The sequence below is a fragment of the Phyllobates terribilis genome, unplaced genomic scaffold, assembly GCF_046119375.1.
Source record: "Phyllobates terribilis strain yellow unplaced genomic scaffold, ASM4611937v1 Scaffold_2__4_contigs__length_985480577, whole genome shotgun sequence".
In the NCBI taxonomy this organism is placed as follows: domain Eukaryota; kingdom Metazoa; phylum Chordata; class Amphibia; order Anura; family Dendrobatidae; genus Phyllobates; species Phyllobates terribilis.
Genome location: NW_027362762.1, coordinates 736,137,239 through 736,154,757, shown reverse-complemented (window position 1 = coordinate 736,154,757; position 17,519 = coordinate 736,137,239). Strand labels below are relative to the sequence as shown.

General features: G+C 48.6%; 1 protein-coding gene across 1 annotated transcript in view; it reads right to left on the bottom strand.

Annotated features, from left to right (window-relative positions):
- The window catches only part of LOC141227134 (uncharacterized), a 30,718-nt gene extending 19,191 nt beyond the window's left edge, over positions 1-11,527 (bottom strand). Inside the window, exons 1-4 of the mRNA XM_073667204.1 lie at positions 11,385-11,527; positions 9,721-9,807; positions 2,217-2,343; positions 1,879-1,992 (exon numbers count right to left, since the gene is read on the bottom strand). Of these exons, the coding sequence (XP_073523305.1) occupies positions 1,879-1,992; positions 2,217-2,343; positions 9,721-9,795 (316 nt within the window). The 5' untranslated portion in view covers positions 9,796-9,807; positions 11,385-11,527. The remainder of the gene's footprint in view (positions 1-1,878; positions 1,993-2,216; positions 2,344-9,720; positions 9,808-11,384) is intronic.
- Positions 11,528-17,519: the final 5,992 nt, after the last annotated feature.

The window sequence follows — 17,519 nt, the reverse complement described above, 5'->3', positions numbered from 1 at the left end:
TGGCCAGACAGAAAGGAAAAACCAGGATGTTGAGCAGTTCTTGCGTTGTTTTGTGGCAGACAATCAAGAGGGGTGGTCTGAGTTTCTGCCACTTGCCGAATTTGCTCTGAACAATCATACATCTTCTTCTGCTGGTTGTTCGCCTTTTTTTTGTTGTTCTGGGAGACATCCGTCGTTTGGGTCGTTCTCCAAGTTGGAATCTGCCGTGCCTGAGGAGGAGAATTTTTCCGGTGATTTGGAAAGAGTTTGGACGGATGTGCGTGGTAATCTTCAGGAGGCCAACAGAAAATCTAAAGACTACTTTGATAGGAAACGACAGGAGGTTTTGTTCGCTGTTGGTGACAAGGTTTGGTTGTCCTCTAGGAATCTGCGGTTGAGGATTCCTTCTAAGAAATTGGGTCCCAAGTTTGCAGGGCCCTTTAAGGTGCTTCAGGTTGTCAACCAATCTGCTGTTAGGTTGGAGGTTCCTACCTCCTGGAGAATTAATCCGGTCTTTCATGTCTCTCTGTTAAAAAAAGCTGTTGTGTCGGATGGTGACGCCTCTGCCTCTGTTCCTCCGGTGGTGGAGGACGGGGAATATGAAATTTCTCGCATCCTTGACTCTAGACGGTATAGAGGTAGTTTGCAGTATCTTGTGGCCTGGAAAGGTTTCGGACCCGAGGATAACTCTTGGGTGAGGTCAGATGATGTTTCCGCGTCCAGACTTATCAGAGCGTTTCACAGGAGATTTCCTGATAAGCCTGGTCCTAGGGGATCCGGAGGATCCTCTTAGAAGAGGGGGTACTGTTAGAACCTTGCTGTTAGGTTTTTTTTCCTTTGCTGGTCACATGACCTTGTTGGCCTATTTAGTCCTGCTCCGCCCTTCTGGCTTTGCTGGACTTCATTGTATATCTACTTTCTAGCTAGCCTGTGCTCTGTATCTAACTCTGTTAGTTTGCTTGGTCTACGGACCTCTATGTTCTATCTATTTTGTTTGTTCGTCTGTCTGCTACTATTTCTGTTAGGAGGTGTCCCATATTCCTCCCAGTCCTTAGTACTTGTAGGGATTCCCTCCCCACATCTATAGGTCTCCGTACAGACTAGATTAGGACTTTAGCAGGTCTGATCGCAGGATCAGGTTCCCTGTTACATCGTAGGGATTCAGCTGAGTCCTATAGTAGGGACAGATCTCCTCTCTTTCCTTAGCTTTGGTAGCAGAACATAACACTAGCTTCCTAAGCTTGCCGCTACTTTCTCTCTGTGGAGGCCCGCCAGAAGCAGGGGCCACTGGTTGAGGTAGTTGGCCCTGGAAGTCCCAAAGTCGCAGCTGTTCTATCCCAGGAAGGCGGAGCGGAAAGGTGAGATTGTGTAATGTTGTACCATCTTGGGTATTTGCTGGGACTGTTCTACATGTTTATTGTCGCTTTGTAGTTCAATAAAAGTATTGCCACGGTGTTTTACCTGCACCCTGTGTTGTCTGAGTAGTGTTATTCCCATGGAAGACCCTGGGTCTTCACAGAAGGGCAAAATGAGCAATTGAAAGTACACAGTGCCATATAATATGATGATTGCAATATATTAAGAGGATAACATTTTGATGGGAGTGCTTCTTTAATAGGTGCAGAAAATCTGCAACATCAAAAGCTCATTGTGGGAACTTAGCTGTAAACTCTATGGGCGGTCTAGATCTGGCTAAGTGACTGATTTGTATAAGGGAAAGATGATGACGTGAGTTTTTTCTACATTTTCAAATTTTCTAACTTTTTTTTTTTTATTTAAAATTTTTTCCATACCGACGTATGTCCACAGATGAAAAGAACTAGGAAAAACACATTAAATAAAAATCTATAGGCCCTATAAAATTATTTATGTGTGGACGCACAAGAAAACAATACTCACTTGTGGAAGAACTAGTTTTGTAGTTCCACTTTTGGGAATACAAATTGCTTCTCACACACAGCTCCTCTCCTCTGTGAATACGTGACACTATTTCTGGCTTCACGTAAATGTAACCTGATGGCAGAAATACATTGATGGGGTTAATTAAAAAAATAAAATACAATTCATCACCAACACAGTGCTTGTCATAGAATAAAACTGGCATCTAGGTGAGATCTAAACACCAGCATCAGAGAAAAGTGGAGAACCGCCAGACCTAATGGATTAATTAGTTTTAGAGCATTTTTAAAAACTGAAAACTGTGTGCGGCAGCCCTGAAGAAAAGCAACTTCTCCTACCCACTAAGGTTGGGCTCTGGTGGGTCGTTGTCATCTCACTTTTGCTAGATTTCTTTTGTCTCTCTTCGTGTGACTCCAGCTCCTCTACTGAAAAACGCACTGTGAGATTATCAGACTTCACCGATTCCTGCAACATAAATGGAGAGAAACCATAAAGTGGAAAACCTAAGCAGTCTGTGGTGTCATTCTCTAGTTATCAATCCTGACTGCTCCTAATCTGTAACAGGGGTGGGCGATAAAGCCCTGAATCTCACTTTTTTTTTTTTCACAATAAAAAAAAATGCTCCTCCAAACTCTATCTGAACATTCTTAAAAAATGAAGAAGGAATTCGGCAAGAGTGAAATGCAAGCACCCGACTGGAGGAGCGACAAGTCTGCGAGACCACTCGGAGCAAGAATGTTTCATTGCTGTCGCTGAGGTTCATTGCACCCTCACTTCTCATGAACCAAAGTAAGTACAGTCCAAATTTCAGTACGGTCGACTGTCTCTTATAGAAGTTACAGCAATTTTTCCAGGTAAAGTAACGAGTGCATCACTCTGTACTTTATTAGTGGTAAATTTTGCTCAAAGAAAATTTTGAAGTAATACCACACAAAATAGTTGGGAATCTATCACCCCCTGGAACTTATCTGACCTCTAATATGGGCATACAGGTGATAGAAATGTAAATCTATTCCTACCTGTATACCTCATATTAGAGGTCTTGTTGCAGTGAAAGGTCGTTTTATTCTTTCAAGTTTCTGACGCTTGCAGGCCGGGGTACGGGAAGATATCCCCGCCTCCTGTTTAAATTATAATTTTTCCCCCCTCCCCTGTATGTCACAGTGCCCTGTGACATGCAGTTTCATAGGCCATATCCTGCGCCTGCGCAATTTACCTTGTCGGCAAGGCGCACTTTATCCTCCCGTCTATGTTCAGGTATGTTGTGCGCAGGCGAGTCACTGTGACTTCCGCTCCAGTGACCTTCGGCGTGCGCAACACTAAGGTATGGCTCCCCACTTCCTCCCGGCATAGTCATTGTTAGGAACCATATTGTATATGTGTATACATATGTATGTGTTTATGTACATGTGTGTACATATATACAATATACAGTGGGTACAGAAAGTATTCAGACCCCTTTAAATCTTTCACTCTTTGTTTCATTGCAGCCATTTGGTAAATTTTAAAAAGTTCATTTTTTTTCTCATTAATATACACTCTGCACCCCATCTTGACTGCAAAAAAACAGAAATGCAGACATTTGTGCAAATTTATTAAAAAAAAAGAAAAACTGAAATATCACATGGTCATATGTATTCAGACCTTTTGCTCAGTATTGAGTAGAAGCACCCTATTGAGCTAGTACAGCCATGAGTTTTCTTGGGAATGATGCAACAAGTTTTCCACACCTGGATTTGGGGATCCTCTGCCATTCTTCCTTGCAGATCCTCTCCAGTTCCGTCAGGTTGGATGGTGAACGTTGGTGGACAGCCATTTTCAGGTCTCTCCAGAGATGCTCAATTGGGTTTAGGTCAGGGCTCTGGCTGGACCAGCCAAGAATGGTCACAGAGTTGTTCTGGGGCTTTGGTTAGGCCAGTCAAGAATGGTCACAGAGTTGTTCTGAAGCCGCTCCTTTGTTATTTTAGCTGTGTGCTTAGGGTCATTGTCTTGTTGGAAGATGAACCTTCGGCCAAGTCTGAGGTCCAGAGCACTCTGGAAGAGGTTTTTATCCAGGATATCTCTGTACTTGGCCGCATTCATGTTTCCTTCAATTGCAACCAGTTGTCCTGTCCCTGCAGCTGAAAAACACCCCCATAGCATGATGCTGCCACCACCATGTTTCACTGTTGGGATTGTATTGGGCAGGTGATGAGCAGTGCCTGGTTTTCTCCACGCATACCACTTAGAATTATCATCAAAAAGTTCTATCTTCGTCTCATCAGACCAGAGAATCCTATTTCTCATAATCTGGGAGTCCTTCATGCGTTTTTGAGCAAACTCTATGCAGGCTTTCATATGTCTTGCACTGAGGAGAGGCTTCCGTCAGGCCACTCTGGCATAAAGGCCCGACTGGTGGAGGGCTGCAGTGATAGTTGCCTTTGTGGAACTTAATCCCATATCCCTACTGCATCTCTGGAGCTCAGCCACAGTGATCTTGGGGTACTTCTTTACCTCTCTTACTAAGGCTCTTCTCCCACGATTGCTCAGTTTGGCTGGTCGGCCAGGTCTAGGAAGACTTCTGGTGGTACCAAACTTCTTCCATTTAAGGAGTATGGAGGCCACTGTGCTCTTAGGAACCTTGAGTACTGCAGAAATTATTTTGTAACCTTGGCCAGATCTGTGCCTTACCACAATTCTGTCTCTGAGCTCCTTGGGCAGTTCCTTTGAGCTCATGATTCGCATTTGGTCTGACATGCACTGTGCACTGTGAAGTCTTATACAGACAGGTGTGTGCATTTCCAAATCAAGTCCTATCAGTTTAATTAAAAGCTGGACTCCAATGAAGGATTAGAACCATCTCAAGGAGGTGCACAAGGAAATGGACAGCATGTGACTTAAATATGAGTGTTTGAGCAAAGGATCTGAATACTTATGACCATGTGATATTTCTGTTTCTTTTTTAATAAATTTGCAAACATTTCTACATTTCTGTTTTTTTCAGTCAAGATGGGGTGCAGAGTGTACATTAATGAGAAAAAAAATGAACTTTTTAGAATTTACCAAATGGCTGCAATGAAACAAAGAGTGAAAAATTTAAAGGGGTCTGAATACTTTCCGTACCCACTGTATGTATAAGTGCCAGGGGGTGACAGATTCCCTTTAATAAATAACATTTCCAGTAGGTCTACTTCATGTCAGCAGCATTTTTTGAAATGTCTTTATTTTTTTTGTTAGGATGTTAGAACGCCTAAAAGTTTAGCATCAATTTTTCATTTTCTCAATGAAATTTACAAAACCAGTGTTTTCAGGGAACACTTCACCCACAATGAGTTTGTTTTTTTTCTGCTGCTTATTTATGCTTTCCAAAAGCTTCACGGAAAATAATGCAAGGTGGATCGGGAAAACTCCATTTTTTTTTTTACTAAAATGTTGCCTTTGTCAAATTTTTTTTTTCATTTTCGCAAGGGTAACAGGAAAAAAGGACCTCTTAATTTGTTGTGCAATTTCTATTGAGAACAAGGATAGCTCGCATCTGGTTACACGCTATTTGGACACATGGGAGAGCTTGAAAGGAGACTTTTTGAGCACAATTTTGGCTGTAATAGAGTGTGGGTGCAATGTCTCATCTGGAGAACCCCTGAGGAGCCAAGACAGCAGAAACCCCCACAAGTGACCACATTTTGGAAACTTACGCGCCCTCTAAGAATTAATTTTGTGGTGTAGTGAGCACTTTGAAATCACAGGTGATTCACAAAGTTTAGTATAAAAGTGGGCTGTAAAAATGAAATTGTTTTTCCACTAAAATGTTGCTTTAGCCTCATCTTAATTTTCACAAGGAATAATTAATAAAAAAAAATAGACCTTAATTTGTTATGCAATGTCTCCTGAACACAGCAATGCAGTTATGCAGTTTATGATTGGAAATTAATGATTAGAAGGGAAGAAGCGCCAATACTCTTTTGGAGTGAAACTTTGGTTGGAATAGATTTTAGATGGCATTTGCAGAGCCTGTGAGGTGCCAAAACAGCAGAAACTCCCCACAAATGACCCAAATTGGGATACTACATCCCTCAAGAAATTCATCTAGAGGTGCAGTGAGCATTTTGCACCCACAGGTGAGTTACAGACTTTTATAACATTAGGATGTGAAATGGAAAAATTTTAATCTTTTAACTAAAATATTGCTTTAGCCCCAATTTTTTCTTTTTTAAAGGAGGTAATAGGAGAAAGTGGACCCCACAATTTGTAATGCAATCTCCCAATATGTGGTCAGGAACTACTGTTCGGGCACACTGCAAAGCTCAAAAGGGAAGGAGCGCCATTTTACTGGAATGGTACGTGAGTGTCCTGTCACATTGGAAGAGACCCAGAAGTACAAGAACAGCAGAACTCACCCCAAAAGTAATTCCTTTGCCATTTTCAGAGATCAATAACATTTTGGGATCTGGAAGTGAGTGCGGGCTTATATTTTGCCCCCTGAGCAGACATTTTTACTGATACTATATTGGGGTAAATACGATGTTTTGATCGCCTCTTAATGCACTGAATTGCAATTTTACAGCAGCCAAAAACACGTAATTCTGGCATTTTAAAAACATTTCTCATTATGCCAATTACTGATCGGATTCTTTTTATTTTATGTTTTGATAGATCGGATTTTTCAGTGACACCAAATATTTTTTAATTGCTTTATTTTTAATGGGTGTAATTTGAACCTGCGTATTTGATCAGTATTTTACCTCAGTATTTGTAAGTCAAAACCAGGAGTGGAACAATCAGAGGAAAAGTATAATAGAAACACGTCACCACTTCTGTATTTATCACCCACTCCTGGTTTTGGCTTACAAATACTGATGTAAAATACTGTCCAAATACTGAATTTGTGGACATGGCCTTAGGAGACTTGAAGCTGCAATCGATTGTACTATATATAGCAGGGCTTCAGCTCTGCTATGTATAGCTAAAATCATGGTCTCCTATGAACACCAGCTACAAGCTGGCTTTAATAGGAGGATCGTAATGACTGCCATGAGGGTCTTCAGCAGACCCCAGGCTGTCACGTCAATAATGCAATAACGTCACGAGCGCGCTGAGGGGCGCGTGGAACGACGCGCTTCTTTGACGTGTTAAATGCCACTGTCAGAGATTGACAGCGGTACTAAACAGGTTAACAGCGGCAGGCGGAGCTCCACCCCACATGTGGCTGTTAGAGGCACATTGTGGCTGATTAAATCGTCCATCATCTGCTAGGAAAGATGCGGGCTCTGAGTGCGAGCCCACATCAAAGTCAGGGACACAACATATGACGTAACTGTATACCATTTGTCGTGAAGGGGATAAATTACTATTCTGTCGTTTTGTTTGCTTCTTTCACCACTGGTTAGGTACCAGTAATGTATGTTACATGTGTGTAGTAAGATACTTATTGGTCACCATCTTCTACGATTTCCAGCGCCTCTTTAGTCCTTCTCCGCCATAATGTAAGCACAGCTCTGACTGGCAGGATATCACTGCCAGTCTATGACAGTCTAGGTCTGAGTCTCAAAGACTTACAGTACAATGAGAAGTGACTTCCGGTCTGCACAGCAAACACTGGAGTGAGCCAGCAGGTCATGGCTGCGATCACATGCTTCAGAAGAGCACTGACATGGCAGATGTATTTTACTACACACATGGAACATACCTTACTGATACCTAATAATGTACCACTGTGGCATTTTTTTTTTTTTTTAAAAGTTGAGTTCCTGGCAGTGAACATGTGGGCACAGCTACTCTGCCAGCATGATCACCAAGATTTAACTGCACGGCATAATGTGGAAGTATCAAGAAACCAGGGCTGTGGAGTCGGTAAGCCAAACCTCCGACTCCTCAATTTCCATGACACCGACTCCACGACTCCGACTCCCTCATACACGGCTCATGTTTAAGTGATAAATTTACTGTAGCACAGATTCATCTCAGCTAAAAGTCTAGACCCTTAGATCAGGAATAGGACAGACATTTCTAGGACTTTTCATAACTTCCCCAAATTCTTATGAAAAAATATTCCCCACAAACTGCATTGAACTACTGTACCCAATTTATTATATATTTTAGGAGTCAGAGTCAGTCCATTTTATACCGATTCCGACACCACCAAAATGGACTCCGACTCCACAGCCCTGCAGGAAACAGCTGCAGGTTTCAGCATTTCATTAAGTAGAATTGGATTATAGTAGTGTTACATAAAGTCTGCGTAGACCAGGTCTTAAAGGTAAAATTCTGATATACCACTATATATTAAAGTATTCAGAAAAACTGTTAACCAATAGGAAATCAAGTTAAAGGGGACCTTCACCAGTTTCAGCAAGTGAAACTGGCCACATTATGGAATAGTGACTGCAGAGCACAATAAAACAGTTTATTTTTTCATTTCTTCTCTCCTGCAGAGAGATGTTAGCTTGTAAAGTTTAGGTGATCATTTATCATTTAGAGATTTATCTCTGGGGGAGTGTACTTCTTTCTCTACATGAGGTTGACCAATCATAATCATAAGACATCACGCAGGGAAAGAAGTACACACCCTGATCTCTGCAGCTCCTGTGTAGTGTAGAGAAGAGCTGAGTGTTGTTACATACACCACCAGATCTCCTTTCAGAGCAGTCAGGCGGAGGGACGGAGAATACAGCGGAGCTGAGTGTAATTTCAAACACTTCCAGATCTCCTCAGAGCAGTCAGTGTGAATGGAACAAGGATTAAGCAGAGTTGAGTGTCATTACAAACATGTCTGCAGCTCTTCCATCACAGGTCTGCCCCTCCCCCCACATTGATACTCTAGTGAGAGGATATCTGAAGGTGTTGGTAATTACACTCAGCTCTACTCAATACTACACAGTAGCTGAATTAGATTCATGCGAAGAAAAGGGAGTTTTCTTTGTCCCCCACATGACGCCTTCTGCTTATGATTGGTCAATATCATGCAAGGGATAAAGTACACATCCCCAGAAACAAATCTCTGGTAATGCCCAGTTGAACTTATCATAAATTAAAACCTAAATTGTACAAGCTAATGGTTTTGTTTCAGTGGGAGAACAACTTCCTTTTCATGTATCCAGGCTTTTGAATAAATTAATTACAACAGAAGGCAATGGAAAGGCTAAAAAGACGTCCAGAAGCCCCTTACAATCTGAAACGTTTTATTGAAGGGGTGCTCCGGGGAGCTAAAAAAAATTCTGTACTGTCCCTGCCCTCAAACTATAAAGATGAGATGCTGAATGCAGTTCTATTATCTTTATAACCCTTGTAATTCTGGGTGAAAGGAGCTGCTCCTCACTGTCCGCCCCCCCCTCCAGTCTGGGACATTAAGTCATTCAGCAGTGTGAAGCTCCCAGCTTTCTAAATGAATAAATTACGTGTTTTGCAAAATGTTGTAGAAAATGCAAAAAATAACTGGCGTACATAAAATCACTCTGAGGTGGAGAAGGGCGGACTGCATTAGGGATGTGCCAAATTCTGTGACTTTTTTAAAAAGTAGCATTCCATGAGTCTCCCTGAAACATCTGGAAAAGCCACATTGATGTAAAAATCAGACAACTAAACCACCAGAGATAGCTAGAAAAAGGCACAAGTTATGATGAATTAGTTGCAATTCAAAAAGTCACTCATTTAAAGGAATTCATGCCAAAAAGCCACTGGAGAACAGGCAGTATTAAATCAGCCCATAGTGTGGATACTGTAGCAGTGACATAGTCCCTATACAGGTGGTGGGTAGCAGAAACCAGGCAGAGCCTGAATAGTTCACATGACATTGCAGCACATCACAAAATGGGACATTTACCTAAATTCTCATTAGTTCCATATATAAAACACAGTGTAAATTACCTGTAAAGATGCACTGCTTATCTCCTCGTCCGAAAGGTGATTATCGATGTCAGCGTGTGTTTCACACTCAGCCATTTGGAGGGCCAGCTGGAGGAAACGAAGAATAAGAATCACTGCGGTTCTTCTACAGCAAATCGTAGTTAATAAAGGCTGACATTACTAAATGCAGGATTATTACTGAGGGCATCAATGCACTGGAAGAAGCCGTCCATCTGCATGTCCAGTCTGATTTACATATGGCTCCTTCGCTAGATTTCTCAGGGTTGGCCCATCAGATCTCTACAGCCATCCTCTCCTTCCATATGTAAGCAGCAGAGCGAGGCTCCTTTAGGCTGTGTGCACACGTTGCGTTTTTTTCCAGTGCAGATTTGTCACAAAATCTGAAGGATTTTCTAGTGCCAGCAAAGTGAATGAGATTCCTGGAGTCTTATAGGCACGTTGCATTTTTTTCAAGCAGATTTAAATCTGCAGCATATCAATTCTTTCAGCGTTTTTGCTGCAGATTGCACCTATATTAATGAGGGGGGGAAAATCTGCACCAAAAACATAAGGAAAAAATGTGTGTTTTTGCTGCTGCGTTTTTGCTGCCAAGGAAATTTCTGCACCAAATACTTAACATGTGCACATACCCTAAAAGGGAACCTAGGAGAAGCTTCAGGATGCCCAAACTAACTTCAACTGCACCTTCCTAGCCGCAAAGCAGGAACTCTACTTTTAATCTTTATGTAAATGAGGATGTAAGTGCACTGAGGGCGGGCCAATCCCCAGCTGACCAATTAATTCTTCACATCCTTCTTTGTCTAGCTCCACCCCCATGTGCTTGATTGACATATGTTTAGTGGGCAGAGCAGTGCTGAATAAACATTAATCATGTGGTGGTGGTGATAGGGGGAGAATAATTCCAGAATCGGTGCACGCGGACATACTGACACACAGCTAGAATTAGGCGCTCTCCAAGCTCGTGTAAAGGTGCTCAGCAATTGCAGGAGGAATTTCTTATAAATTGAGGATAACGCAGCTGTGAATATTTCCTGGAGTGCAATGGGGATTCCTGGGAATAAGTTTTTCATCTCCATCAGTTTACAGCAGGATAACATTCTAAATACCGGCGTCACTGAACCCTCCCCAGGTCCAGCAACTACAGTGCATGTGACTGCGGCAGCCAACCACTGATGGTACCGAGCCCAGTGATTGGCTGCAGCGGTCAGGCGCAGATTACTGATGGAGGAGGCATCGCTGGTCCATGAAGGATGAGTTTGGCTGATTTTATTAGTTTAACCTACAAGAAGCTAATGGCGGTGTGGAACTTATTCCCAGAAAAGCCCTTTACTGCCGGAGCAGATAACGATGCTGTCACTGACAGTCCAATGCTGCTGGCACCAGACGTGTCCTGCCCCCGACACAGCGATCTGCACAGAAACGCAGAGATCAGACGCAGGCATCGTGACGGACGTGATACAGACACAAGTGACACTCAGCAAAAGTTACAGCTCATGTGACCGGTCATAAAACCGCAGCCTCCGCGATCCCGGGCCTAATTCATTACACAACACTGCCGTCCATGTAAACGCAGAACCCAACACGGAGGAGGCCGCTCTACCCCTGAGTAATGCAGAACACGGTAATGAGCCAGCCGGCGCCATCATCACCCGTCACTGCCCTACCTGACAGCCCTGACACACCACGGCGAGATGACAGCTCAGCTCCGCAGATGCTACAGCTAGTGGTTAAAGGACCTTTAGTGATGTCAAGACCATGTGATCAGTCACGTGTGTGGGAGGACGCGCCATGACTTGTGTACTAGTGTGATGACTAGGGGAGGTTGCTTTGTGTGTGTGCGCAGGGATAGCCTGTAAAGCATAAGTGTGCGTGTACAGTGTGCCTGTAGCTGAGGGAGGGGTGGTGTACAGTGTGCCTGTAGCTGAGGGAGGGGTGGTGTACAGTGTGCCTGTAGCTGAGGGAGGGGTGGTGTACAGTGTGCCTGTAGATGGGGGTGGGGTGTACAGTGTTCGTAGCTGAGGGGGGGTGTACAGTGTGCCTGGGGGGAGGGGTGTACAGTGTGCCTGTAGATGGAGGTGGGGTGTACAGTGTTCGTAGCTGAGGGGGGGTGTACAGTGAGCCTGGGGGGGGGCTGTACAATCTGCCCGTAGATGAGGGAGGGGGGGTGTATAGTGTACCTGTAGCTGATGGGGGGTGTATAGTGTGCCTGGGGGGGGTGTACAGTGTGCCTGGGGGGGGGGTGTACAATGTGCCCGTAGCTGAGGGGGGGGGGTGTATAGTGTGCCTGTAGCTGAGGTGGGTGTACAGTGTGCCTGTAGCTGAGGGGGGGTGTACAGTGTGCCTGTAGCTGAGGGAGGGGGGGTGTACAGTGTTCCTGTAGCTGGGGGGGGTGTACAATGTGCCCGTAGCTGAGGGGGGGGGTGTACTGTACAGTGTGCCTGTAGCTGAGGGGGGTGTACGGTGTTCCTGTAGCTGAGGGGGGGGTGTACAGTGTGCCTGTAGCTGAGGGGGGGTGTACAATGTGCCCGTAGCTGAGGGAGGGGGGTGTACAGTGTTCCTGTAGCTGAGGGGGGGGGGTGTACAGTGTTCCTGTAGCTGAGGGGGGGTGCACAATGTTCCTGTAGCTGAGGGGGGTGTACTGTGTTCCTGTAGCTGAGGGGGGTGTACTGTGTTCCTGTAGCTGAGGGGGGGTGTACAATGTGCCCGTAGCTGAGGGGGGGGGTGTACAGTGTTCCTGTAGCTGAGCGGTTGGTGTACAATGTGCCCATAGCTGAGGGGGGGGTGTACAGTGTGCCTGTAGCAGAGGGGGGCGTACAATGTGCCCTTAGCTGAGGGGGGGTTGTGTGTACAGTGTGCCTGCAGCTGGGGGGGTGTGTACAGTGTTCCTGTAGCTGAGGGGGGTGGGGTGGGGGTGTACAGTGTGCCTGTAGCTGAGGCTTGTGTGTGCAATGTGCCTGCAGCTGAAGGGGGGGTGTACAGTGTGCCTGTAGCTGAGGGAGGGTTGTGTGTGTACAGTGTGCCTGCAGCTGAAGGGGGGTGTACAGTGTGCCTGTAGCTGAGGGGGGGGTGTACATTTTTCCTGTAGCTGAGGGGGGGGTGTATGGTGTTCCTGTAGCTGAGGGGGGAGGGTGTACAGTGTGCCTGTAGCTGAGGGGGGAGGGTGTACAGTGTGCCTGTAGCTGGGGGGGTGTACATTGTGCCCGTTCCTGAGGGGGGGGTGTATAGTGTGCCTGTAGCTGGGGGGGTGTACAATGTGCCTGTAGCTGAGGGGGGTGGTGTATAGTGTGCCTGTAGCTGAGGGGGGGTGTACAATGTGCCTGTAGCTGAGAGAGGGAGGGAGTGTACAGTGTGCCTGTAGCTGAGGGGGGGAGTGTACAGTGTGCCTGTAGCTGAGGGGGGGTGTACAGTGTGCCTGTATCTGAGAGAGGGGGGGGAGTGTACAGTGTTCCTGTAGCTGAGGGGGGGTGTACAATGTGCCCGTAGCTGAGGGGGGGGTGTACAGTGTGCCTGTAGCTGAGGGGGGTGTACGGTGTTCCTGTAGCTGAGGGGGGGTGTACAGTGTGCCTGTAGCTGAGGGGGGGTGTACAATGTGCCCGTAGCTGAGGGATGGGGGGTGTACAGTGTTCCTGAAGCTGAGGGGGGGGGGTGTACAGTGTTCCTGTAGCTGAGAGGGGGGGGGTGTACAGTGTTCCTGTAGCTGAGGGGGTGTGTACTGTGTTCCTGTAGCTGAGGGGGGTGTACAATGTGCCCGTAGCTGAGGGGGGGGGGGGGTGTACAGTGTTCCTGTAGCTGAGGGGGGGGGTGTACACTGTTCCTGTAGCTGAGGGGGGGTGCACAGTGTTCCTGTAGCTGAGCAGTTGGTGTACAATGTGCCCATAGCTGAGGGGGGGTGTACAGTGTTCTTGTAGCTGAGGGGGGAGTGTACAATGTGCCCGTAGCTGAGGGGGGAGTACAGTGTGCCTGTAGCTGAGGGGGGTGTACGGTGTTCCTGTAGCTGAGGGGGGGGGGTGTACAGTGTGCCTGTAGCTGAGGGGGGGTGTACAATGTGCCCATAGCTGAGGGGGGGGGGTGTACCGTGTTCCTGTAGCTGAGGGGGGGGTGTACAGTGTTCCTGTAGCTGAGGGGGGGTGCACAGTGTTCCTGTAGCTGAGGGGGGGTGTACTGTGTTCCTGTAGCTGAGGGGGGGTGCACAATATGCCCATGGCTGAGGGGGGGTGTACAGTGTGCCTGTAGCTGAGGGGGGGGGTGTACAGTGTGCCCGTAGCTGAGGGGGGGGCGTACAATGTGCCTGTAGCTGAGGGGGGGTTGTGTGTACAGTGTGCCTGCAGCTGAGGGAGGGGGGGTGTACAGTGTTCCTGTAGCTGAGGGGGTGGGGGTGCACAGTGTGCCTGTAGCTGAGGCTTGTGTGTGTGCAGTGTGCCTGTAGCTGAGGGGGGGTTGTGTGTGTACAGTGTTCCTGCAGCTGAAGGGGGGGTGTACAGTATGCCTGTAGCTGAGGGGGGGTGTACAGTGTTCCTGTAGCTGAGGGGGGGTGTACTGTGTTCCTGTAGCTGAGGGGGGAGGGTGTACAGTGTGCCTGTAGCTGGGGGGGGTGTACAATGTGCCCTTTGCTGAGGGGGGGGTGTATAGTGTTCCTGTAGCTGAGGGGGGGCGTACAGTGTGCCTGTAGCTGAGGTGGGGTGTACAATGTGCCTGTAGCTGAGGGGGGGGGGAAATTGTGCCCGTAGCTGAGGGGGGGTGTACAATGTGCCTGTAGCTGAGGGGGGGGGTGTACTGTGTGCCTGTAGCTGAGGGGGGGTGTACAGTGTGCCCGTAGCTGAGGGGGGGTGTACAGTGTGGCCGTAGCTGAGGGGGGGGTTCCAGTGTGCCTGTAGCTGAGGTGGGGTGTACAGTGTGCCTGTAGCTGAGGGGGGGGTGTACAGTGTTTCTGTAGCTGAGGGGGGGTGCACAGTGTTCCTGTAGCTGAGGGGGGGTGTACTGTGTTCCTGTAGCCGAGGGGGGGTGTACAATGTGCCCGTAGCTGAGGAGGGGGGTTGTACAGTGTTCCTGTAGCTGAGCAGTTGGTGTACAATGTGCCCATATCTGAGGGGGGGGGTGTACAGTGTTCTTGTAGCTGAGGGGGGAGTGTACAATGTGCCCGTAGCTGAGGGGGGGTGTACAGTGTGCCTGTAGCTGAGGGGGGTGTACGGTGTTCCTGTAGCTGAGGGGGGGGTGTACAGTGTGCCTGTAGCTGAGGGGGGGGTGTACAATGTGCCCATAGCTGAGGGAGGGGGGGTGTACCGTGTTCCTGTAGCTGAGGGGGGGGTGTACAGTGTTCCTGTAGCTGAGGGGGGGTGCACAGTGTTCCTGTAGCTGAGGGGTGCACAGTGTTCCTGTAGCTGAGGGGGGGTGTACTGTGTTCCTGTAGCTGAGGGGGGGTGTACAATGTGCCCATGGCTGAGGGGGGGTGTACAGTGTGCCTGTAGCTGAGGGGGGGGTGTACAGTGTGCCCGTAGCTGAGGGGGGGGCGTACAATGTGCCCGTAGCTGAGGGGGGGTTGTGTGTACAGTGTGCCTGCAGCTGAGGGAGGGGGGGTGTACAGTGTTCCTGTAGCTGAGGGGGTGGGGGTGCACAGTGTGCCTGTAGCTGAGGCTTGTGTGTGTGCAGTGTGCCTGTAGCTGAGGGGGGGTTGTGTTTGTACAGTGTTCCTGCAGCTGAAGGGGGGGTGTACAGTATGCCTGTAGCTGAGGGGGGGTGTACAGTGTTCCTGTAGCTGAGGGGGGGTGTACGGTGTTGCTGTAGCTGAGGGGGTAGGGTGTACAGTGTGCCTGTAGCTGGGGGGGGGGTGTACAATGTGCCCTTAGCTGAGGGGGGGTGTACAATGTGCCTGTAGCTGAGCGGGGGGTGTACTGTGTGCCTGTAGCTGAGGGGGGTGTACAGTGTGCCCGTAGCTGAGGGGGGGTGTACAGTGTGCCCGTAGCTGGGGGGGGGTTACAGTGTGCCTGTAGCTGAGGGGGGGTGTACAGTGTGCCTGTAGCTGAGGCGTGTGTGTGTACAGTGTGCTTGTAGCTGAGGGGGGGTTGTGTGTGTACAGTGTGCCTGCAGCTGAGGGGGGGGGTGTACAGTGTGCCCGTAGCTAAGGGGGGGTGTACAGTGTGCCCGTATCTGAGGGGGGGGGTTACAGTGTGCCTGTAGCTGAGGGGGGGTGTACAGTGTGCCTGTAGCTGAGGCGTGTGTGTGTACAGTGTGCTTGTAGCTGAGGGGGGGTTGTGTGTGTACAGTGTGCCTGCAGCTGAGGGGGGGGTGTACAGTGTGCCCGTAGCTAAGGGGGGGTGTACAGTGTGCCTGTAGCTGAGGGGGGGGTATATAGTGTTCCCGTAGCTGAGGGGGGGTGTACAGTGTGCCTGTAGCTGAGGGGGGGAGGTGTACAGTGTGCTTGTAGATGAGGGGGGGGTGTACAGTGTGCCTGTAGCAGAGGTGTGTGTGTGTACGGTGCCTGTAGCAGAGGAGGGATTGGGTGTACAGAGTGCCTGTAGCTGAGGGGTGTGTGTGTGTACGGTGCCCGTAGCAGAGGAGTGTGTGTGTGTACGGTGCCCGTAGCAGAGGAGTGTGTGTGTGTACGGTGCCCGTAGCAGAGGAGTGTGTGTGTGTGTACGGTGCCCGTAGCAGTGGAGTGTGTGTGTGTGTACGGTGCCCGCAGCAGAGGAGTCTGTGTGTGTGTACGGTGCCCGCAGCAGAGGAGTCTGTGTGTGTGTACAGTGCCCGCAGCAGAGGAGTGTGTGTACGGTGCCCGCAGCAGAGGAGTGTGTGTGTACGGTGCCCGCAGCAGAGGAGTGTGTGTGTGTACGGTGCCCATAGCAGAGGAGTGTGTGTGTGTACGGTGCCCGTAGCTGAGGAGTGTGTGTGTGTACGGTGCCTGTAGCAGAGGAGTGTGTGTGTGTACGGTGCCCGTAGCAGAGGAGTGTGTGTGTGTGTATGGTGCCCGTAGCAGAGGAGTGTGTGTGTGTGTGTGTGTGTACGGTGCCCGTAGCAGAGGAGTGTGTGTGTATACAGTGCCCGTAGCAGAGCAGTGTGTGTGTGTGTGTACAGTGCCCGTAGCAGAGGAGTGTGTGTGTACGGTGCCCTTAGCAGAGGAGTGTGTGTGTGTACGGTACCCGTAGCAGAGGAGTGTGTGTGTGTATGGTGCCCGTAGCAGAGAAGTGTGTGTGTGTATACGGTGCCCGTAGCAGAGCAGTGTGTGTGTACGGTGCCCGTAGCAGAGGAGTGTGTGTGTACGGTGCCCTTAGCAGAGGAGTATGTGTGTACGGTGCCCGTAGCAGAGGAGTGTGTGTGTGTTTGTACGGTGCCCGTAGCAGAGCAGTGTGTGTGTGTGTGTGTGTGTGTACGGTGCCCTTAGCAGAGGAGTGTGTGTGTGTACGGTGCCCGCAGCAGAGGAATGTGTGTGTGTGTGCTTGTACAGTGCCCACAGCAGAGGAGTGTGTGTGTTTGTACGGTGCCCACAGCAGAGGTGTGTGTGTTTGTACGGTGCCCGTAGCAGAGGTGTGTGTTTCTACAGTGCCCATAGCAGAGGTGTACATTGTGCCTGTAGCTGAGAGAGGGGGGGAGGAGTGTACAGTGTGCCTGTAGCTGAGGGGGGGTGTACAGTGCTCCTGGGGGGGGGTGTACAGTGTTCCTGGGGGGGTGTACAGTGTTCCTGTAGCTGAGGGGGGGTGTACAATGTGCCCGTAGCTGAGGGGGGGGTGGTGTACAGTGTTCCTGTAGCTGAGGGGGGGTGTATGGTGTTCCTGTAGCTGAGGGAGGGGGGTGTACAATGTTCCTGT